This window comes from Platichthys flesus, chromosome 6 (assembly GCF_949316205.1).
Source record: "Platichthys flesus chromosome 6, fPlaFle2.1, whole genome shotgun sequence".
NCBI lineage: Eukaryota > Metazoa > Chordata > Actinopteri > Pleuronectiformes > Pleuronectidae > Platichthys > Platichthys flesus.
This window is the reverse complement of record NC_084950.1, coordinates 10867379-10891931: the sequence shown is the minus strand read 5'-3', so window position 1 is coordinate 10891931 and position 24553 is coordinate 10867379. Positions and strand designations below refer to the sequence as shown.

General features: G+C 42.9%; 1 protein-coding gene across 1 annotated transcript; it reads right to left on the bottom strand.

Annotated features, from left to right (window-relative positions):
• Positions 1–804: 804 nt before the first annotated feature.
• Positions 805–23594, bottom strand: sema3ab (sema domain, immunoglobulin domain (Ig), short basic domain, secreted, (semaphorin) 3Ab). Its single transcript, XM_062390649.1, has 18 exons — positions 23339–23594; positions 22846–23207; positions 14891–15051; positions 14432–14494; positions 11993–12112; positions 10997–11087; positions 10104–10223; positions 9423–9565; positions 8228–8342; positions 8045–8114; positions 7795–7939; positions 7481–7700; positions 7294–7385; positions 7131–7172; positions 6443–6600; positions 5096–5163; positions 3863–4005; positions 805–3411 (listed from the first exon to the last, which is right to left on the bottom strand). The coding sequence occupies exons 2-18, from the start codon at positions 22967–22969 to the stop codon at positions 2851–2853; spliced, it is 2436 nt and encodes an 811-aa protein (XP_062246633.1). The 5' UTR covers positions 22970–23207; positions 23339–23594; the 3' UTR covers positions 805–2850.
• Between the last annotated feature and the right edge of the window lie 959 nt (positions 23595–24553).

Here is a 24553-nt window from a genome sequence, read left to right as displayed (position 1 = left end):
TCTGGAGGACCTCATGCATCATTCACCATCTACATTAACGTCCCATTAATGTGCGCTCACCATCATGCTCTTTTCAATTCAAATTACAGAAATAAGACACACTTGGGATTCTAAGCCACATATTTCTGTTTTGTCTATAATAGTATACTGTACTTGGAATCAAATTATATAATTAAATTGAATAATTAGGAGGTAAATTATACTAGGTTGGCACTCACACCTCTTCCAACGTCCCTGTCTTACAATGTAAAAGAAAGTGATAAAAGTAAATAACTGGATTTGCACCTTTGTCCAGATCCATGTTAAAATATATTATAGTGCAGCAGCTTCAATAACCCTGCCCCCTGTGAAACCAAATTTAAATCCACTTGATTCTCATAGATCCATATTGGTCCACGCGTTACGTCTTGGGGAATTTGTGAGATTGCTAGATCTGAATCTGCACCAAAATTGAATGGGTTCTTTCCTGACTCATATCCCCTCCTTCCACAAAGTTTTGTGATAGTCCAGTATTATTTTGTGCTATATATATATATATAGTGACTTAGCTTTTATATTGTCTATATATGTATATATACATGGACATTTTTTTATATTGCACATTTTTTTATATTGCACAAAAATGTCCATATGTATATATATATATATATATATATATTAACATATAGACAATATAAAGACTTAGTCACATTGGTACATGAAAGTTTTTCTAATCAGTCTTTGAAATGATGTCTACAATCGGATTCTCTTTGCTAAAAGAACACAACACAGGCCACTTTGAAAAAGGTTAAATGAAACCAGGACTTTATGAACAGACATTTATTAGTTCAGTAGAATACATCACCATCATAATCATCACCACCATCATCATGCCTAAGAGCAGCAGCAGCAGCAGCACTTCATATCCTCACCTCCCCTGTATGTCAGATGCAGTGAGGCGCCCTATAGTTTCTCTTAATAATGATGATCTTATCTTATCAAACTCATCTCCACCTGAAAGTTCCTCAGCTCCGTTTCCACAGCCTAAAAACCTCTCTCTGGCTCCGGCTGTTCCTCAAGTCCAAAGGTCACGGCTTCCAAAAGCAGATGAAGTGTTGCAAACCCTCACAAGTCGAGGTCACGTGACGCATCAACGTGTTGCTGCAACGCTCCACTGGCATTGTTCATTGTCATGGAACCAGTCTGTGGACAACGCGATCCACTTCGAAGATCCTGTTCCGATCTCGTGAATACCTTTACCTCGGTAACTATCAATTATACAGAGTCCTAACAGAATCTAGTATTTACATCTTTGAAATAGTTAATATTGTGTACTGCAATAGCAAACAAGAGAAGAACGATGACAACATCAGACTAGTATACAATAGTACTACAATAGTATTCACATGCACTAGTACACAGTGTCATACTTGTCAAACATAGACCATAGAATTTATATTTACAAAATGTTCACAGCTACATTCTAGTTTTGTGTGTGTGTGTATACGTGTATTGTGTAATGGATAGATGATTGTTATATCCAGAAATGTTTTTTATGGTACACACAGTAAAATGAAGTTGACACTGCACAACCTGTGAGGATTATGGATATGAAACCATAAAAGTGATGGAAAAAATACAGTTTGGATACTGGGTTATTGCTCAGTGCATTTGATGTATAATGCCTGTAATATTGATCAGTATTGATAAATAACCAGCCAGTCTTTACTTACTCTCTGATAACACAGTAGCTTAAAATGATTGGTCCAGTAAATAAAATCCATCAAACCAAATGATAAATTGCAAAAATAAAAGCCCAGAAATAAAAAAAAAAACAATATTTTCCCGATGTACATTATTGTATATCAATAAATACACATGAAGTGGAAACAAAGTGTGTACAAATCATACTCAAACAAACATGTGGCGCATTGACACTGGAAGAAAACTGATGGTTCACAAAACAGAACAGAATCATGAAGCTTATCTCGGGTGTTCACACACGGACTGGTACAAAATGTCCCTGCTTACAACTGCTGCGGAAAGAAAGGACTTTCTTATTAAATACATGTCTATCTGGGGAAACGACACGAAGAGTCACAACAACCGCAAGCCATTCCCTTTAGTTTGAGGAGACGTAATAGATTACAGTATTTACACATCTTAGCTACATGATAATATTCGTCAACAACCAGTGACGGCTGCTCCCAGTTTCTTTGCAGTGCTCGGGCAAATGTCTCCTCTCGCGCTGACGGATTTAACCATGAATAATACCAGAAATGACCAAGTATCCCATCTTGTGCTTCTTTCTTTTTTTTGTCCGCTCCCTCTCCAGACTCGTCTTTAATACAATCCAGTTTCCTCTTCGTTCATATTTGTGAAGTAGAAAAGCAGTTAATCGGGTATGTGTAGGTATCTATTTAGTTTTCACACCGACGAGGACACCTATAGCATGCCATGGGACGGTGCCATCGACACAGCCACCTGGAGGTGGAGTCAGTCGTGCCTCTATACTGTGTGTACCCAGTTTGTGTGCAGGTGGACACTGACCCTCTGCAGTGCTCCGGCCACAGAGGCCAGCTGAGATAATATGCTCTGAGAGTCTGATGTGATATAACATCCTGCTTCCTGCAGTCCTCTGTCCAGGCGCACCATAAATATGGCTGCCCACGCATTAAAACACACCAGCCAGCACATGGGGGAATTACATGACCTTTTTTTTTTTCCAGTTTAACTTTTCTATCCAGTCCTTGTGGGAAAAGTCTGTATCTTAATATGAAGATAGAAGCTGGGTAAGTTAATCGGGGGGGTTACAGAATGAGAACTGGGTGCGGTTTCAGGTTTTGGGCGTTAAAAGTTCAGGTTTGTGGGTCAGACACTGCGGGGGGCCCTCTCCAGCTCGTGGGTCCTGCGGTTACGGCCCTTCTGCCTCTCTTGCAGGTGTTTCCACTTGGCTGCCAGCCCCTGAGCGTGCATGTGGGAGTGAGGGTTCACCAGCACCTTCTGCTGCTGCTGCTGCTGCTGCTGCTGCTGCTGCTGCTGCTGCTGGCGCATGTGTCCCTGCTGCACGTGGTGGGCTTTCTGCCTCCTGTGCTTCCTCTCCCGCTTCCACACCTGCTCGCAGAACTCGTCCACGGTGTTCAGGGTCGGGTGATTCACCAAAGACAAGAAGTCCCGGTACCACAGCTTTTGATTCGGAGACTCTCGAGGTGAGGAGAATTCCAGGGCGGGGGCGCTGGCTGCGGCCTCCTCGTCGCGATGCAGCAAATCCTCCAGGCGCTCGGTGTCGATGACCTCCAAGGTCACCTTCAGAAGTGTCTGCATGAAGCCGTGCTCCACTGCCTGGCACAGATAGATGCCTGAGTCCCTCTTGTTGAGTGTGCGAATCAGCAGCCCCTGGTCGGTGCGGACGAAGCGCTCCTCTGATTGGAGCTGTGAAGTGATACAATTGTGTGCGACAGAAACAGAGTGAAGGACAAGGAGATAAAAGAAATTGAATTAAACATTTCAAAATAAGCTTTCATGACACAATTCTTCCTTTAACTCTCGTCTGTTATGACTCATGCTGTTTTAATTTGACAAAAATGTATTTCAGTTGAGTCATCTGTGGTGTTAAATATTAATTAAATAATACTGTGTTTTCTATAATACTCCTACTTACATAGTCATTATTCATTCAGATTGTATCTGAGCATATTTCAGTCACACAGCTCACGTTAGAATTTTTATTACAGCAGAACATAGTCAGTGTTTGGCCGCCTGAACTAGGTGATGATGTGGTGGTGTAGTGATTGTGTGACGTGATGATTGTGTGATGTGGTGTTTGTGTGATGTGATGATTGTGTCGACGTGATGATTGTGTGTGAGTTGAGGATTAACCAACCTCTTGTTTGCGGTCGTCAGTTGAACGCTGATACTGCCAATAGGTCAGGGCTCGCTGAGACTTGGGGCTGCATTCGAGAAAGGTGCTGCTGTTCTCCACTCCATACACCGTTTTATTCAGAGTCGAGTGCCCGCTCAGTTCATCTAGATAAAAAACAGAAAAGGGTTAGTTAGGGTGTTTTCTCTTATTTCATGCTGATATTGTTGGTTATGGTCATGGCTGAGTGTCCTGTGTTTCCTGTTTTTAAGCAAAAACAATGGAAACAGCTCTGAAGAGCCACATGTTGTGAGTTGTGAGTGTTTCTCTGATGGAAAAGTACTGACTGTTCCTACAACAACGACGGCATTTCACATCATTCAACATCACCCTGTCTCTTTTCTTATCACACGTCATCATGAGCGCAGAGGCAGTCACTGCAGGAAATGGGCTGAAACTAAAATCTGGGTTTTATTCTGGGACGTATTTAGAAGTATTCCATCCAGTCAGTTGTTCCGCACTGTGAGGTCAGTGGTACTCTGATTGGTCTGCTGCTGTAAATGTCCTGTGTCTTATATCCTGTGGTAAATTCAACGATTTATTCTCCACTGGCACATATTATTATCTCTGCATCATTTCGAATAACAACTTTTTACATGTTCCTGTTACTTTATAGAACATTAACTCTGAGATTTTTACCACACAATCAAAAGTGTCTGGGTAGCAAAGAAGTATTCTTTTGGGGGGGGGGGGGGGGCTGGGCAGAACTCTTCCACCTCAACTTTCAATAGAGTCTGATTTGTTCATTATTCTCCAATTAAAGAAACATGAAGTTAAGAAAGAGAGACTGAGCATCAGACCACTAAGCCCATAAACGGTGCAGTGGAGTGGAGGGCTTGGCGACAGAGAGGAGGCTCGGAGGAATTCTGACCATGTTAATTATAATCTTCACCCGGACCAACGCTAATCTTCAGAAACACATAAAACACACACAGACACACCACAGCACATTCTGCTGGATTCGTTCCCCAGCCGCTGCTTTGAGACCATTGCTACGTTCAAAACACAACCTCAAGACAATGGCTCCTTTTGTTATTTGGCCAGAAAACTGGCCTCACACGTTGGGTTTGTTATCTGTTTCAATGGGTCATCTGGACATCGACTGTTAATTATGATTCTTATCAGAGTTTGTAAAAATACCTTTGTGTTCTTACAAAAATACCCCTGAATATATTAACGAATATGGTATTTAGGTACCGTTGTGTTGCAGATCCGAGCATTGTGTGAGTGGGTCTCCGTTCCTGATATCCTGTCTCCTTGTTCTCCTGCAGAAACACAAACACATAAACACAGTCATGACTCAGCAGTTCTGTTGCGTGTATGGCTTTGTGGGAATGTATGTGTGTGTGCGTAGGTGTTTATTTGAATGTGGTGTGGATGTGCGGCAGCAGCGGAGGCCGACTCCAATAGATAAACTAACAGCAGCCACTCTTTGCGCCACCATAAGCATTATAAAATAGCTTTAATTACAGGGTGTGTTCAACAGAGGAATTCATATCTAATCAATCACTCCAGCCTCTGGTTGGCAGATGCAAAGAAGACGGAGTTTCACGTACAGTATCCAACACAACCCTGCAGGTATTCATCTGTAAACAACAATTGAAGATACTATGGAGACGCCAAAGCAAACAGGTAACTTCACCCTCCCAGTCACCCATTGTTCCGACCTAGCGCTGGTGTGCTGGTAATTGGAGGACTGAGGAGTTTGCTGCTTGAATTTTTCAATGTAGGACTCTGGAGTCCAACTAGCAGTCGGAACAGGATACTCTGCAGCGAGCACTCGAATCGATAAGCCCCATGGAGCTGTGAGTGGGAGGCTCCACACACATGTGCTCTACCACACAGATCAGTACGCTACTACAACCGCACAAGCACCAAACCTCTAACACCTACCTCACCCCTGGTTCACCCAGACAGCCTGCAGACATCGCTGACATGAATCCTCATTTACAGTAAACAAATGAGGTTATATTTCCAGCTTTCTGGTCGAAATACGACCTTGTGCCTTCGGGGGATTTTGGCAAATATACAAAGCCTGCACTATAAGTGCATTCTAGCTCCAGTCCTGCATCACAGGCTGCACAGGCTACACATGTCCTCAATCTGAACATGAAACCACTTCAATATATATAGTTCGGTTTTACTTCTATAAAGGTTAATCTATATGGTAAACAAATTCAACCCTTAAACAACCAAACAAGTAGTCTAACATGTGTTCTAAATTTGGCGTGTTGAAATCTAAAGCAGGTTGCTCTTATTCTCCAGTTACATCGGTCCTCTGAACTTTTACAGCTAATTAATGGACTTTTTCTGACTAGAGACAGAAAATCCTAACTGTGCTACTAGCAACTTGTCTCTAACTTTAATAATTCAAGGTATTTACCTGAACACATGATAAAATATCTGCGGTCCGATGCATCATACTTTTAACACATGCTCAGTGATTATAGAGTGCATTCTTCATTACATACAAGGTGTCAAGCAGCTTATGAAATGCCACGGCAGGGTGGCAACATGATAATCATGAATGTGGAGTATGCGTACCTCTTGGCCATGGGAAAGTATCTGGAGCACTCAGCGCCATCCCATGCACAGTACGGGTCCCTCGCCAGGCAGCATTCGGCACAGGCCTTCCCGTAAACCTCACACCGATGCAAAGGCATCTGGGAAACACCGATGTCTGAGCCCAGGTACAATTGTTGCTGTGCAAGCAGAAGAGAAAAAGAGTCAGATATTCTAGTCAGGAATGTGGACAGATCGTCTCTGTGCACATGCTCAGCTCCCTCCTGCTTGTCAATTAGTAAACTCGATTTTATCTCTCTCTGCCATTTGATTTGATGAGCTAGTTGTCTTCTTTGTGTGACAACACTTTATCTCAAAGTGTTTAAAATCTGCAGAAAAGGGTCTCTTTGCTCTGTCTTTCAGAGCTGCAGCAAGGAGTGTCAATCTGAGGAAAAGCTTTTCACTCTCTAAGAAACTGGTTTGACAGACACAGTGGTCACTTGCCACATTTTTCATATTTCAGCATTTTCCACGCAGCAGCTCAGATGAATTAATGATTAGTTTCACTGAACTCATAACAGAGGAGATGTTATCTTGCAGAATAACCCTCATGTTTTGTTCCACTAAACATAATTTCTATAGTTTAGATATGACTTCATTGACATTTATTTTTCGAGTTTTAATTTAAAGATGACTTAAAATTTAATTTAATTTAATTTAAGATCGATACCTGTTTGGTTGAAAGTTCCATGGCTGTAATGGCTGTTGGCTCCTGTAAGAAATAAAAACAAAATAGAAAAATAATTATCAGACAACATTCAATGATCATACAGTCGTATTTAACCCTGGTACCTCATGTATAGCATGTGGTCGGTCAGGTGAGTATGACTTACTCTAAACACCGTCATTTCCTCCAACAGCACCTCCTCCAGGTCATGCCAGGAGCCTCGGGGGATTGATACCACTTTCAGAATCGTCCCAATGTCTGGCACACAATGGAAGCACACAACCTGAGTTAATATCTGCTCTGTCGGGTAAGTTTAACCATATATTTCTGTCAGTCACTTGATGTTTGTCTACCTGTGCCTATAAACATAACGTCATACTGGCCATCTTCAGCTTCTACTTTATCCACCACTATCTGGGTGAACTGGTAGTCCACATCCGTTTTGACTATGATTGGTCGGTTGTTAATGGGGTAGACGGGGTTGAACATGGCAGGGTGGCTTCTGGCAAAGGTCACCACCTCATCAGGAAGGTCCTTAGTTGTATCAAAGCCTCCGAATGTCTTGCTTGGACACTGGGGAGGGAGATCATTGTTATAACACTTAGGATGTGAAGAGGAATCAGCTTTAAGATCCTCAAATCAATCCAGTTAAGAGCACAGGACTCACTGTGCCAGGCCGGGGGTAGGGCACCCGTCCCTGGAAGGGCACCCACTGATAGTTGGGTCCGTCTCTGTGAGCGTAAGGACCCAGAAACACTCTCCTGATGTCTGTCATGCTGTACATACAGACAGCTGAACCTTTGAAGATGTTGCTAATGGGCAGAAAGAACGAGTCAAGGGAAAGGAAAGGTGAGGTCTTTGTTCAAAACCATAGATCATGCACTCAGCCTAAACTAGTCCATCGTCAGCCAAAGTACCTGGAAGTGGTAAAAGCTGCGTAGATGATTGGGCTCTTGGGATCCTTCGTGCTCATGAGGAAAACGTCCTCTGAAAGAGAAGGTAATACACATTACAGATTTATCCTCCACTGAGACGGGGGAAATTCATCTCCGTGAGATGATGTGTGAGATAAGTTTCCAGGTGCCGGAGCAATCACTCACGTAGTTCATCGAAGTGGGTGTCTATTCCATTACTGCCAGGCACCGAGCAAATGAGCCGAGCTTTCAGGAAGGTGGTCCACTTGTTGACGAGACTCCTGTGACCTCCCAAGTCGTTCTGTTGGACAGATCACAGGTTCAGGTTCAGCAGGGAGGTTCAATTATCTGGAAGCTACCGGATTATCGTTCATTTTCAATCACTTTCCGTTTCCTTTAATTGCCAAATTAAATTATTTCTCCTTCAATTTTGTCAGTTGCATTACCTTTCTTAGCCACATAATACATAATTTCTGGATAGAAGGTTTTAAGATCAGGTCATGAAGTAACTCATGGTTTCCATGGTAAATAAAAACATTTGTTGATTTATATTACTTTGTACGGTCAATTAACAAAACTGTGGCCATATTTCTCTCAATATGTACAATAAATATGTATAAATAATTTACAAAACAAAATACTCAGATGGACTCAAATTGTCCACCACGCACCCTAATAATCTGTGTCTGTATGCCTTACAGTGTAGTGGTTGTTTTCCAAATAGCACACAAACACAAGCATGAAATGCTAACTCGTCTTGTCCCTCTTGGTGTTGTTTTATGACAGCAAGTCCACAGGCCCCAATTAATATCACATCTTGCATAAAGCATGCTTTTTTCTTGTGATGACGACAGCAGATTCCTGACATTCTGGTTAATCAGGCCTTTATGGAGGAGGCATGATATGCAGCTACATAGATGGATGGGCTGAGGTACACTCTACAGATCTGAAGTCAGTCTGGTGTTTTCCTGCTCAATGGATACGCATGGGATTCGGAGCATAAGAGCTGATACAAGTCCGGTGAATCAGTGCCAACGCTTGACATTAGGATAACAGTGCTGCCATTGACAGGTTCTTTTCCTCTCAGGTTCCAGTGACATTTAACGTTTCTCTCAGGTTTCTGTCTTCGGGGGTGATTGCAGCGTGCACAACAAAGCCCACTCTTCTCCAGGCTAAAAATAATCCCAGATAACAGCCCCTGAAAGCTGCCATTATAAAAGCCACTCAGACACCGGTCAAGTGTTTTTCCAGATACAGGGGCTATTTGGCATAATGTTGGCGTGAAAGCGTCTGTGCGCCATTGTCTCTCTCCTTTTGTGTGTTTTCTTTTGTGGGAGGCAGCTTGTGTGACTGTGTGTTGGTGTTAGCGTGCGTTTCGTACTTTGCAGAGCTGTCCGATGCGAGCGTGTGTGGCCTTGCCGGCGTGCTCTCCATCCATGGCATTCTCTCTGAAGAACAGGTAGATTTTATCGTCTTCCGGGTTGTCACTCTCTGGAATCTGATGAATGCCCACAAACCTGGGATCTGCAACGCATCCAGAGACACATTTAAAGATACATAAATCAAGGTGGTAAGCAAATAAATTGCCAGATAAGCTATAGATTTTAAGATTAAAGATTAAGATTAAAAAAAAAAAGGGAATTACAAAAAAAGTCTGTGTGGCTAAAAAATAGGGACCATCTCATCCTGATTAGAGACCAGTTTGGGGCATCATCTCTCATTGAGATCACAGCTAGTGAGATTGCTGATTTCATTAAAAATTTGGCAGACAAGCACAGTGTCATCTGCATAGAAGTAAAACATTTTCTTATGCAGTAGCTACTGATAACATCTCAAATACATTCTATTTGATAAATACAATACATTTTCAATTTGGTAAACAGGAATCATGCCAAACTAAGTTGACCCAGTCAAATGTATGGAGTGCTGAGCTCAGCTCCAACAAAAAGAAAAGTGACATTTGAGAGTCAACTTGCAATTTCAACACTACAGCAATTCATTTTTTTTTAACCCATCATGAATATGGACAAGATGAGCAATGATCTCCCCTGTTTTCTCTCACCATTGAGCCACCGGGAGTCGTGTTGCTCCGTCCTGATTGGATGATGATCGCCAAGAGTGCGAAAGATGGCAAAGTCCCGCCCCATGAAGTCAGCTGACGTTCCAGCGTACAATTCCCCATCTGAGAGAACAAGGAATTTATAGTGTTAGCAAGAGAACACAGGTTGTGGGTAGTGATGCAGGAGTTAAACTCGGGGGGGCATTGTTCAGGGGCTTAGCAGCACAGGTAGGAATTGGGGTCCTGAGAGATAACAGAACATCAGGGGTGTGAAATTGACATTACCACAGTGGGCAGGGCCCGAGAGGGAAAGGCGAGCGAAGGAGGAACGGCTGGAGGGACCGATGAGGAGGGAGGGGACAGAGGTGTGATAAAGGGGGAGTACATAATCATACTGTGAGGGGGAGAGAGAGAAAGCGGAGAGGAGATGAGGGGAGACAGGCTAGAAAATGGCCATCTGCTGGGTTAAACGGCGAGCTGTACCACAATGTGACTGGTGAGGAATGGGGGGTAAAAAGGGAAGACGTGTTCACACAGTCCTGCTTCATTTGTTGAAAAAATAAATTGAGGATTCAGCGTGAAGAAAGCTCACAATATAAAGTAAAGTGTCATCGGCAATTCACACCCACCACTTGAAAGAGGTATACATCCAGATTGAAAATAGAGTTTACAGGGCTGTCAATGAGGGGGTTCCCAGAGCGTAAATACAAACTACAGAGCAAAACCGCTTATAATGAATGACAGGATTCCCCTGTTCTGTCATTCACATTCACTTTACACACGTTACATCAGCTGAAATAAAAGGGCAGAGGTGCAGAGCGGTGTGTTTTCGTGACTCCCAGGTTGTTATATGACCTCGCTGCAACCCGGCACCGTGCGTCCACTCTTAAACTCACCAAGCAGCATGGAGGCAGTGAGCAGCTTGGGATCATAGGGACTCTTCCCCCGGCCATTTTCCACGTGAGGCTCCAGTCTGAACACACTGTCCTGAACATAGAGACAGAGGAGAAACATCAGGAGTTGTTTTCTCTGGGAAACCCCAGAACTTTGGCACATTCAGTTAGCGAGACAATTGCAGGCAGTGAACAAAATAAGCAGAATTGTCCATAAAATTATCTCTAAACCATGATGTTGCTAAATGCTTCACAATTGAATCGCAGAAAAAAAAACAGATTCAAATGTGCAGTTATTCCTCCCCCCCAAAAAAGTAGCTGTTTTAACAAATAACCAACAGAGAAATTATAGTCTTAACCCGCAGATAAATAGCACAATATAATTAAAAGCATTAAGAGAAATCCGAGAGAATTATTGAGACCAGTGCAGATGTTTACAATCATGTTTCCAACAGCACACACTGGAACAGAGAAGGATCAAGACTGAAACGAGCAAATTGCATTACTCACTTACGACTTGCTGACCTCAACGCTGATACGAAACCCATCAGATGAATTGCAACTCAAGATTCTGATCTATACACAGCAAGTAGCATTTCTCTGAGATACTTCCTGCCTCTAATTGTCCATAAATAGCCATCTAATGAATAGGAAATGCACATTTACTATATGACTGACTCAGTGACATTTGAAGGAGGAGAAGAGCAATTGCCTTCGCTCATACTCAAATGAACCCACACATAAGTTCCATGTTGTGAGTGATGCATTGGAAATCCTGCAGTCTATGAAACCCTGAGTTTAATTTTCCACCTCAGTTTGCTAAATGGAACCATTTCTATGTACTTAGTGAATCATTTTAGGAGGAGAATGCGCTCGCACCCAACTTTCAAAAGCTCTAACTTTACAAAACCCAGTTTACTTTTTATAGCTCAAAACCATGGATAATTGTTTTTTGACAGACAGGCAGTAACAGATACAGTTTGTAGCATGTGTCTTTACCTCTGGTTTCTTGCCCACCTCCAGGTAGGAGCACACAGGGTGGAAGGCTCCGGTCCCACACACGTACAGGTGGGTTTGGTTGAACGGCTGCAATACTTTGACGAAATTTGAGCACTCCCTCTGGGACAGAAAAGAAAAAGCATCAGGATTGATTCACATTGATGCGAAACCCATTTAAAGACACAGTTTCAATGTCTACTCGCCACTTTGTAGCAAACATCGCTCAGACACGTGCTGGACTTGTTCTATATGAACTCAGCTATATGAGCATGTAATTTCCGATGGAGTTATGGGAAAATACAAATGACATCATAATAACAAACAAGGCAGTCAACAAAGCTTAACCATAATCATCCCATACCAGCCAGAATGATATTACTTTACATTTATTGAATCTGTCTGTCAGTGCAACAGTGATGTAACAGATTCTACTTATCTTTCATAATGTTAAAGTATATATAATGTGCTTTATTTAATAGGTTTTTATGTGTGTGTATGTGTGTCTGAAGCACAACCGGCATCTTTATAAGTAAAATGCATTGCTCTGGGCTATATGGAACATTTCATTGTGTCCTGGCAGCACGTGTTTGAGCAAAGCTGACCTCAACTAAAACTGGATATGTCATTGCATTGAGTTGGGAAAAAAAAGAACGCTGAAAAAAGAAAGAATACTGCCACAAATTATGCATGACTAAGTACATCTGGCTTTACTGGGTCATCGGCAGGCAGCAATCTCCCTTTGTGTAAGCCTCTGTTGTCATCGAGGCAGCTGTCTTTCCGAGGATTTACGTAAGTATTACATATTTACTGCAAGCTGTGTCCCAGTATGTATCTACCTATTGTCTTTGCACTGGGATACCTAAAGATTCAGCATAGCAACCTATCTAACTTTATCCCCTTACATTTGTGTGTCATCAGACCTTTGACACCGTTTATCTCTCTCTTTCCTCTCTGTTTCACAGTGCCTCTACACCCCCCTTTCATTCTCACTCTCCTCCAGCTCCACAGCAAAAAGGACCACCCCTCCGGGATTTATATTCATCCAATCCCATGATGTTTATAGGAAAACATAACCCTTCAAATCAGCCATACAGAACGGTGAAAGGACAGAGCTCGCCCTGCTCTGGCCAATATCCACAATGTGAAGTCAAGGCATAAACAGTAGAGCCATGATTTGACATTTTTTGCCCTAGGCTGTATCGAAGATAGAATTCATAACACAGCTTTTTAGGGAGAAGAGACAGCCTCTCAGTGTGTTTACACAGAGTTTCACCACACCACACAGGCCGTCTCTAAAAACTGCACTTGGCCAGATACAGGGAGATGTGATGCTTGGCTTGTCTTGCAGGGGTTGAGTAAGGTAAGGGGGCTGAAAAGGCCCAGGGATCCTAAAATGCAACCACACAAGATATTTCGGATGAAACTTTAACTTCAACCCATCAAAGTTAATGAAATATTCTTATACTGAACAAATAAATACACTGCGCAACTTCAGAAACCCCAGATGTGTCAGTACATCTGGTTTGTTCTCATAAACATTATTGCTGGGATCAGTGTAAGACTGATGGCTTTCATAATTGAAAAGCCACAAAAAAAAGAATATTGACTCCTTTCCCATTGCCAGTAGAAAGTAAGTCATGTTTGTGTCAGGAATTGAGAAGCTCCCTCATCGTGCTGACTTGCGTGATATATGAATATAGTTCTGAAGATGTAAAAGACGATGAGTTCACAAACGTTCATGGCTGTTAACGTGCAACGACCTGGGTGTTCAATGTGCGTCATATGGTTGCATCGAAAAGACGCATCAACGTCTGGACCGCAACAATGAAGAGGAAGAAGAAATTAGCTTTTTCACCCAGGTGTCATGTTTCTGTCACTGCTGATTGTAAAAACCTGTTTCTACCGAAGAGTCATTTGACCTAGGAGTGAATGTAGATTTAAGAGATTAACATAGAAAAACTGAAGCCTAATTACATGGGAACACGGATCCCTGAATAGCGTATATGTATTAAATTCCTGTGGTACGGTTCTACCCTCATGTCTGACAGAAAGCAGCATCATGATTTCCCTGTCCTCATTCTACAGAGTGCCCAGAGGCTTGATAAGTGATTAAGGTCACATGGTGTTCAATCTTGCCTCCGAGATTACGATCAGACCTATGGCGCGCTACGTGATGTTTTGTCCATATGACAGATTAGATGTGTGAACTCACTGGAATAAACAAGCTGAAACGTTGAAACAAATCTTAAACTGTCTGTGATTAAAATGCCCTACATACAGCCAGTGTTATCCCAGTGCAACTAGATCATGAGTTTTAATATGGGACCTGCAGAATTGGACATTGTTTATAATAGCGTTATAACATTTCCCAAACATCTGTGGGAGTGGAGGGGCAACCTGCGAACACCCACTCGCAGGATGGATAGTTTTAGCCCTTACCGAGAGATCTTTTCCTGCCCACTTGCATTCGTCTCTCTTGGTGGGAGAAGCTGGCCAGGGGATCTGCAACACAAACACATTCCCGTGCATGTTAGAAAAGAATCACCTGCCCCGGAATGCATTTTTTTTACAGATGTGAGTCGATGCAGCCGCGGCTCGTGTGCATGCATGTGTAGACATGGGGGTTGAAGGGGTCACAGTGCGATTTGTTATCCACTTTGTTTCAGTTTGCTCCATTATTTATCCAGGTGTGCAGAGAGCAGCTAACATGCCTGGCACAGTGTGTGATCGTGTGCGGCAGCTCTGGTCTGAAATATTCATGGGGCACTTTTCTGTAGAAACAGAAAAGAGAGTCCCGAGACACCTGAGCCCCTGACCGGCACTCTGGGCGGAGACGCAAGCAGACCTGGAGTCGTGAAAGGATGAAGCTAACAGACTGAATCAGACAGTGATTTTTACCTGTGCATAGTCTTTGCTGATATTGAGGAGGTTGAAGGAGAAGATGTGGTCCTTGGCCCCGACGATGAGTCTTCCTTTCTCCTCGTCCAACAGGAAGGTGTGATAGGATGAACTGTTGGCCAGACCTTCAAACGTCACAAGGTTGTTCGACTCCAACATTTCTATAACGGAAAAAGGAAAGAAACGTTGTAATCAGCACAATATAATCGTCACTTTACGAAAATCCCACCATGACAGTTGAAGAAAACCCATCAGGTTGATTTTTATTAAAATATTTTATAGAATCCACAGAGTCTACTATGACATGGAAAACGTACAAGTTGAAAACCTTCAATATTTCCAAGCATTTTTCCAACCGTCTACAATTTCTGTGACCACAGGTTCACCCCTATATTCACCAGTCTGCTTGTTCAGTGGTAATGTGCCACATACATTTAAGGATCACTGCTCTTTGCCTCCAGCACATAATAAATAAATCAAGGGACGTACATTTGGTTGTCTCGCCCCTACAGACAGATGTTCCTCTTTTATACCCATCGCTCCTCCACATTTTTATGTTTGCTGGAAATGGTACAGCTTGGCCAAGCGAGGCGACCGGCAGATGACGAAGAGCCACTGCCAAGATCAAACTGCACTGGGCAGGTAATGCCAGCACTGGGAGCCAACGATCAATCTGCCCGGAGGAGAAGCGACCTTCACCAGAGCAGCCGAGCAGAACTCGCTAACACTCACTGTGGAAAACTGGGAGAATAATGTCATATTGCTCCACTAACATTAGGACTACTCCACACCACATCAGCTATTAGGGAACATTATTATGGGCTACGGCTCACATTTTGCAGTGTAATGCGACAGACGTCTGCCAAGTCTCACAAAACAGCGACATTTGCTTGCACAGCGGAAAGCCAAGCATTTCATTGAAGATCTCATTACCGTAATGACCTCCAAAGGGGGCACTACGACTATGACATTATAACACCTTTTGTGGAACATGTGAAGGCACACACACTTTCATAGCTTGTCCTCGCTCACATTTTGTTCTCACCCGCAGAGTCTAACCACACAATGACCCCCCCCTCCCACGGACCACCCACACAAAAAGGGTGGAGAGCTGTGGGACAGAGAGCAACTGATTCCTCCGGTGTTGTCTTTCTCTGCCTCCTTTTTTCTCTCTCTCTCTCTCTCTCTCTCTCTCTCTCTCTCGCTCTCTCTCTCTCTCTCTCTCTCTCTCTCTCTCTCTCTCTCTCTCTCTCTCTCTCTCTCTCTCTCTCTTTCCCAGCAAGTAAATAACAACAAAAGCTCATGAATGTTTTAGCAGGGAAAATGCCCCCCCTCTCTGAAGTGTGTCAGAGCCCGAGAGAGTGAGAAGACGAGCGGAGGCAAAACTGGTCTGAAAGAAGAGAAAGCTGGAGGAGAGAGGGCAAGGCACTGAATGTTTTGACTTATAAAACTGGGGTCATGACATGTTGTTCAAAGGTTACTGCTTCAACTCTGACAGCAAATGGAAAACGTTTTTAAAGTTTGTAAATCTATAAATGTATTTCATGATATCCAGGCATAGTAAGCTGTAGTCTCTTATATGAAAGTCAGAGCAAGCAGATAAGAACACTTGATGAAATGATTTATGATTGTAGCATATACACAAAACAGCGATAGTTGCATTGGACGTTGTTCTATCATTTACAGTTTACAATTAGCCTATGATAAAAGCTTCATAATAAAATCCTCATGGGTAAATATGGTCAAGCCTTACTTTAAAAAGGAAATAGTTACGTATTAATTATACCAATAATACTTATACACAATATAACTGATAGTTTTTTTTCTTAGAATAATTTCAAATCAATATGCTGTTTATCGTAATTTATTTGGTACTTTATGGATATACTTTTATTGGATCCATGTTGGTAATAATAACAGGAAGTTTTAAATATAAAGAGTGATAAGTATAATAATAAAAAATGTATGTATTTGTTTAAGAAAATGTATAAAGCTCAGAAAATACAGATGTGGAAGATAATGGATAAAAAGAGACACATCTAGGGTCTGGTTACAAGCTTCTACACTTTCATGTAAACACTTTCACTTTTCACATAAATACACACGTGCCTCACTCTCATGTACACACACATGCACAGCCCCGTACACGCAGGATGAGGATGTACAACTGGTTGACACCCTGTCTTTATTGTTATGGTCTTGGTGATTTAGTTGGTTTCCTGGGGCTCAGTGCTGATGGGAGGAGAAGATTTAGATAGTCTCCTAAATATAAACTCCTGTCTCTGAGTGACCCAACCCTCAGGCTCCGTGACTCCCCACTCCAAAGACCTCTGAGAACTTGACATCTAAACCGGACTTAATAAGTCAACCAGGATTTAAAAGGACTCTTAAAGTCGTAGATCTAGTCTGTAGTAGATTTAGTCTGTATTCTGCCACGCTAATGCATAATGGACACACTCCCAAACCAAGAAAAGATTAGATCAATTAATTCATTTAATGCTTCTAGATAGCTAATCAAGTTTTTATGTGATCTACAAACACATAAAGACTTTGAATTGAATCATTTACTTATTGGACTCCTCATTTTACAGCTACTGTCTTAAGAATAGAAAGAAGCTCAAGGTCTAAAAAAAAAGTTGCTGTAAAATGATTGCTCAGCCGAGTCCGGAGCTGTGTCCCAGATTTATGTTCCACTGTATCCATGGTGATCAATCATTAGCGGATCCACTGTAAGCCCTTCACTGACAGCACAGTAACACATGCCTGCAACCTCTGACCCTCTTTCACCTGCGCCAAGGCTGCGTCTGTGTGTGGGAGAGGAAGACAGAAAGAGAGAGAGAGAGAGAGAGAGAGAGAGAGAAAGGAGGATCATTTCTCCACATGGATTATTTTCATTTTGCCTCCAAAGAACAAGCAGATGTGTTTATTTCTACGTATTGGACGATTCCTTCCGATTACCTGACATTCAGCGAGGTAATAATAGAATAAACAGATGCATGTTGATGATTGGAAGAAAACATCCCTTGAAAAAAACAACAATGCAGAGTGAGCCTGTGTGTAATCTGCTCATGATCCATTTATCTGAATGAAATCAGCAATTCATGAAGGAATAAAAACACAGGAGGGTGTCTAGGAGCCCTAGGGAAACTTGCTTCCTCTCAAACCACACCCCAGTACAAGAGTAAACACCAACACACGCACACACACACACACATGCATACACAAACACACACACAAAATTGTCTCTGGGAGTACTGTCCATGGTAACAGGCCATTCAACAGAGACTACTGTAGACTAGTTATCAAAAGCTAATCACCTGGAGACTGATACTCTATGGGTGTTTGTGTGTGTGTGTGCGTGTGTGTGTGTGTTTGTGGCATGCTCCTATGTGTGTTATTGGAGAGAAACAGGATGTTTCCAGGTCTGACCAGAGGTCTCTACATGTCTGAACTGGTGTCCCCTCTGGTTAAATATAGCAGGTGTGTATGCTCCAGGCAACACTTTTTTTCCCCCTGTCTAATCTTCATCTTCATCCCAAAACTCCTCCCTCCGATTAATTGTCAGCCACAAGTCATTGTGATAAACATATAATCTTCAAAGGCTGTTGTGATTTTGTGCCCCACAGAACATGTTCGTCTGAATTTGGGGTAGAGGACATATAGGGACACTTTGACTCAGACAGACAGACAGACAGACAGGTGGATGGGCTAGTGTCTGGCAGGTAACAGGTGTCAGCTGCTCTGCTGCCAACTTTGATCAATTTTCCCTCTTTCCCCACAGTTGTCACGGTGTTAGCCTGTCAGGGGTCCCGCAAATGTCACTTTTTAACAGCTGCCTCTGCTTTCTCTTTCCCTGTCTCTCTTCACTCTCCCATTTGTTTTAGTAAAAACTGTCCTCCTTCTTCCGTTCTCTCTATTTCATCCCTTCTTTCATGTTGTAATGAAGTTGTGAGCGGGAGGAAGAGAGAGAGAGACAGAGAGAGAGAGAGAGAGAGAGAGAGAGAGAGAGAGAGAGAGAGAGAGAGAGAGAGAGAGAGAGAGAGAGAGTAGTGCGACGTGGTGTAGAAACGGGAGAGAAAAAGAGAGAGAGATGTAAGGGGGCAGATGGAATGGATGCAAAGAATCAACAGTCCCTTGTGAGACCGATGAAAATAAACTCTTTTACCCTACATTCTCTCCGTCTTCCTCTCTTTGTCTTTCTCAACTGGAGGGCACAGAGAGCAATATCTAAGTGCTTCCGCAGAAAGAAGCAGAAACACATCTCAACAATAACCCCAGCGAGGTATATACTGTATATACAGGAACACTGACGCCCCAGCTCCTGCTTCAGTAGCTTCATCGTACACATGGCTGACTTTATAATTGCACACTGACAAAACACTGCGTCACCGGGTGCACACCGACGTGGCTTCAGTCAAGCTTGAGGGGGAATTGACTTCATGAGGCTGATCATTTGTTCAGTGTCAATCAGAAACACCTCCTTACACTTTGTCCCGTACTGTTTAACAAGTTGTTCTGCAAATATGACTTGCTGATTTGCTGTGATTATCGCTGAGGTAAGACAGCAAATGAAATGGTATTCATGGATTTCCACTTCTTGGTTACATTCTTGGTTCCTGATCTCTCTCTCTTTTCTACTCCCTCTTTGCCACCCACCTACTCTCGTTCCCATTTTCCTATGCTCACCCCAACCGGTCGAGGCAGATGGCCGCCCACACCGAGTTTGGTTGTGCCAAAGGTTTCTCCCAGTTAATGAGGGAGTTTTCTCTCTCCACAGTTGCTGCTCATTGTGGGAACTGTTGGGTTTTCTCTATAAACTTGAGGTCTTGATCTTATTATGTTGTGATGTGTCTCTTGAGTTGAACTGAACTGAATATCTTCTATTACAATCCATTCTTCATTTTGCCATGGATGTTTGTGTGAGGCACTTTGTAACCCTAACCCTAACCCTAGTTTAGATAAGTGCTATTCAAGTAAAGTTATTATTATTATTATTATTATTGTTAAATTTGTGGTTTAACAGATGATAAAAGGTTGTTGGAGTAATAAATTGGAATGTATTGCATCTCTGTAAAAGTAAACTGTTTTCATTTCACACCACTTTGATCTTGCATATGTGATAAGTAATATTGATTCACACTTTGGCACAACTCTACATGACACTATGTCTGTTTGTGCGCCAACAGCCATGAGCAGCGGAGATTACGTCGGCAGACGCATTGTGAATTTCTTCTTACTTTGCAGCTGGTACAGACGATGACTAAGTCAAATGACTACAAAGGTTCCTATGAGAGAAACACCAGTGACACAACCCTGATCCAGCCTTCAGTCAAGGGTGATGCAGACTATTCAGATTTCGACGAAGTCTTTGAACATGCACGGCTCTGAGTTTACAGAAGTCCATGCCCTGGCCATTCAGGGCCAGTCAGGATTCATACTGTACACAGCCCACGAAACCCAACTCCGCTCGGAAGATTCTTCATGTTCTTATGGATTACAGGTCTTAAATAGAAGTTCTCCAACCTCCAACTCTGATTAAAAGTATTTTCACATCATGCTTAAAACAAAAGGAAATATGTGTGACTTCTAGAATGAATATTAGTTACTGTCATACCATTTATCCTATTGTATTTTAAATTTTAAACTTAACTTTTTAGGTATTCAAGAAATTAATGAATGCATGTATGGACTTGTGTGTGTGTGCACGTCCTTGGCACTGCTCAGGAAAGGGGTGGACAGGTCAAAGAGAAAGTGTACTTTTGGCAGTACACCCTCATCCTATAAAACCAAAGTATACCCTCTATTTCCTTTTTGGGATGGTAAACAACATGTTTCATACCTCTTGTGGCCCATATACTCACAAACCTGTTGGACCTCTTGCTCGCCAGAGCGTCCACTCAGGGAGTGAATTAATCCCTCTTCAATTTATGTCAATATAGAGCTGCTGTCCACTGTAAATCCACGGCCGCCTACTACATCATCAACACCCCATCTTTAAGTTGTTGATACAGTTGGACCTTAGCTCGTGTTTGCGTAGCCATGGGGTATCATTGTTATCCTTCCCCCTACTCCACTGCCCTTCTGCCCCTCGACCCTCACTTTCAAAGATGTGGTGGAATCTCCTGGGGATAAGCAAGGAGGCTTGGGATGTGTGTGTGTGTTTGTGTGTGGGTGTGTGTGTGTGTGTGTGTGTGTGTGTGTGTGTGTGAGTGTGTATGTGTGTTGGTTATCAAGGGAAGCTGGTATGTATGCTTCAGAGAGTTTAACGGCGTCCATAGAGGAGATCACACTGCGGAGGAGCAGGCTGCTGCTCAGGCTCGTGCTTTCGGAATAAACACTATCCCGCTGTGCTCAGTTGAGTCAAGTCTTCAATAGAGTTAAAAACATCTGTGTGGAGGCCTGCACCCACACACACACATTGGTCTGGACACACAGGTTTTTCAAGTATTCCCAGTGACCTGTAGGGGTCAGAGTTCCTTCACCTCCCAGTACCATGTGTCACTGATCAGACGTTACTTCCTCAGGACTGCGCAGCGTCTCGGGCTGTCTAGGTACTATTCTGTAATTCAGGACAATAGATCGTCTGGTTTCCTCCTCTCCAGGAGTAAATCTGAGTCAGCCTCACCTGTCAGCGGGGCAATAAATAATTTATACGACGATATAAATGATTCATGAAGCAATAATGCCGTGTCACTTACCTAATGGGTCCTACAGTGGATAATGTTTAATAAAATCCCCCAGTATCATGTTAAATAATATCTCCACCACGTCGAAGCCATGAAAATTATACCCGCCCGCTGGAAGCTCTCTGCCAAGCATGGTGCCAAATATTGTCCCCGCCAGCCAAAATGTAAATGATGATGTCTAATGGAAATATTGAATGTGGAGCTGCAGCCAAATAACCAGGCTCGCGAGGCTGCTACCTGAAAGCCTGACTTGTAATAGAGATATCACTGAATGGGCGTGTTTCACCAAACTAACAGCATGTGGTTTTAAATGACTGATACGCTCACAGGTATCATTAGCTATCTACAGATGGCCATGTATTATGGTGCATGTGAGTGTGTTTGCGTGTGTGTGTGTGTGCTTGCGCATGCTTGTGTGTATAATTATGGATCTCCCAGTGCTGAGCGAGAAGCATTTCTCTTTGGGAAAGCCATCTGCTGAAACAGACCTGCACCATTCATCCTGAGTATAATTACCATGCAGGGAAGAACAGAGTGGAAAAATGACATCCAGGAGAAAAAAAGAAAGGGAGCGAGGGAAATGATTCTAAACTGCCAGGGAGTCTGTGTCTGGCACCACTTTTCATCGCAAAACTGACAACAGCTCTTGATCAAAACTGGGACAGAGAGACAGGAAGAAAGAGTGAATCAGCGACTTGAGTAATAAACAGTCCAGTTGTGCCAGCACAGAATTTCTTCTGATTTGGAAACTGAAGTTGCTTTCCTAAACATCACTAAACTACTTTCCTAATGGGGTGACAGTAAATGTATTTAATTCCTCCAATTACATCCTTTTTACAACACCACACTATTTAAACACTGCCACAAGCTTTCCATAATAATTACACGTTTGGGCTTTTCTTAACAGCTAAATTAAATGTAGTTGGAAATAGAAGCCGTTTTATCTGCATGAGCTTTGGATACAAACTTTCAAGTATTCAAGTCAAGTATTATTTGACTGAAATCAGGATCAGAAAATGTGTCACACAACCAGCCATACAACCTCAGAAGCTTAAAAATCCTGGCAAAATATGTATTTACTTGTTACAAGCTGGTTTACTTTGTTGGTATTTTTACAAGTGAAGAGAGAAGAAGCATCTCTCTGCCTCATAGCACAACAACTTCACTCACTTCACCAGCTCAACATATATATTTATAAATCTACAAGATCAAGACATAAGGTTCTACGACATAGCTGCATCATTTAGAGATTTGGCATGAATAACTCACCTTTATAGAAGAGTTTGAGCCGGGGGACGTTGTTCTTGGTCTTGGCCTGTTGGGCTCCGCTGCCCTCCATCCTGAGCAGAACCATCCCATACAGCAGCATAATGCTGCCCCACGGAAAACCCATGGTCTTGGGGCAATAGAGGTCGGACAGGTCCTTTAAATACTCGACTCCAGTGTCGGTTTCAGAGCTGGTGTAGCAGAATATATGCTTTTACTGTTGTCCTGTGGTTAGGAATAACGGCTGGTGGATCAATCCAGACTTGTCCTCACCAGGTGTCTCCCTCCTTGCAAAAGTGAGAAACTCTTTCCTGTTCCAGGGGTCAAAAGCTAAAATTAGAGTCCAACTCCAGGGGAGACGGAACCTGCGAAGCAGAGTTGGGGGTTAGGGGGTCAATGTCACTGCAAGAGAGACTCCCACAGCAGTCCACAAGTCCAAGGTAAACCATACAAAAGTAAGCACAAATAGGAGTTTCTCATTGTGCTAATACATTACATTAGGAGAGGGGCTGGGTACATCTGCCATAGTTTTCTGTCCTGGTCCCTGACCAGCATGAAGCTCTGGGAGAACAGCGATCCACGTTAATGCTGAGCTTCTACCTTCAGCTAAAGAAAGAAAGACAGGTCCAGTGTGTTTCAGCTGTTAATCCCGTCTGCTTGGTGAGCAGAAGCTCCACTGACTCTGCCGCTGCTCCGCTTTCACCTATCTGTCTATCTCTCTCTCTCTCTCTCTCTGTACTCAACATTGGTTTGGATTAGCACAGCACCACTCAGCGCAGATCTGGTCTGTCCCCACTGCACAAGGCACAGAGAGCAACTGAGAACAGCTGAGGCAGACAGCACAGTCAGAGAGAGAGAGAGCGAGAGAGAGAGGGAGAGAGAGAGAGAGACAGAGAGAGAGGGGGGGGGGGAGAGAGAGAGACAGAGTGGAGGGGGGGGGGGTTGAGAAAGGAAGAAGAGTGCAGTGTAGGCGGGAGAAAGGGTGAGAGAGAGCATAGAAAGCATGAGAGAAAAGAAAACTGTGAAAGTAGTAGGAGAGGAAAGGTTAGGTCAAGGGAAGAGGTTAGGAAGAGAGTGAAAACAGGAAAACAACGGTGGAACATGAAAGTGGAACGTTTGGAAGGAAGTGAGGATTTCATGATGTAGATGAGACTTCTTACAGCTGAAAGTTTGTTTATCCTCTCGCATTGTTCTGTTTCTCCTTCTGCATAATGAATGGTACCAGTTTCATAATGATCTATAAATGTTATTTTAAATATGCAGTTGTGCTCAAATGTATTGTGCTGTGAAGTGCAGGGAGACTGTGCTTTACGTGGTTAAAGGTCAATGAGGTCTTTGAGCGGCTTATTATTTTATCTGTCACAAAAGAATATAATTTTTTCCCTTACAAATTACAATAGCTATAGTTTGTCTGCTCTGGGTGAAGAAGCCAGACAAAGAGACTATACCAACTGCACACTATTTAAGTGTCCCCCCTCTCAATGTAAAATATCATCTTACCTGAGTCTGATGGATTAGTGTCAAAGCTGCCGTAGCAGCGTGGTAGCTCGTGGTTTATATAGAGCGACATGCACCACAGACTAACGCGGCTTGTCAGACTCATCTGTCTGGTGATGGCGCCGCTTCACAATCTCATGGAAGAGCACAGAAGTTCCCAGAATGAGGTTGTTTTTAAGCTTAATTCAATTTTCATGCTAAACAATCTACGCCA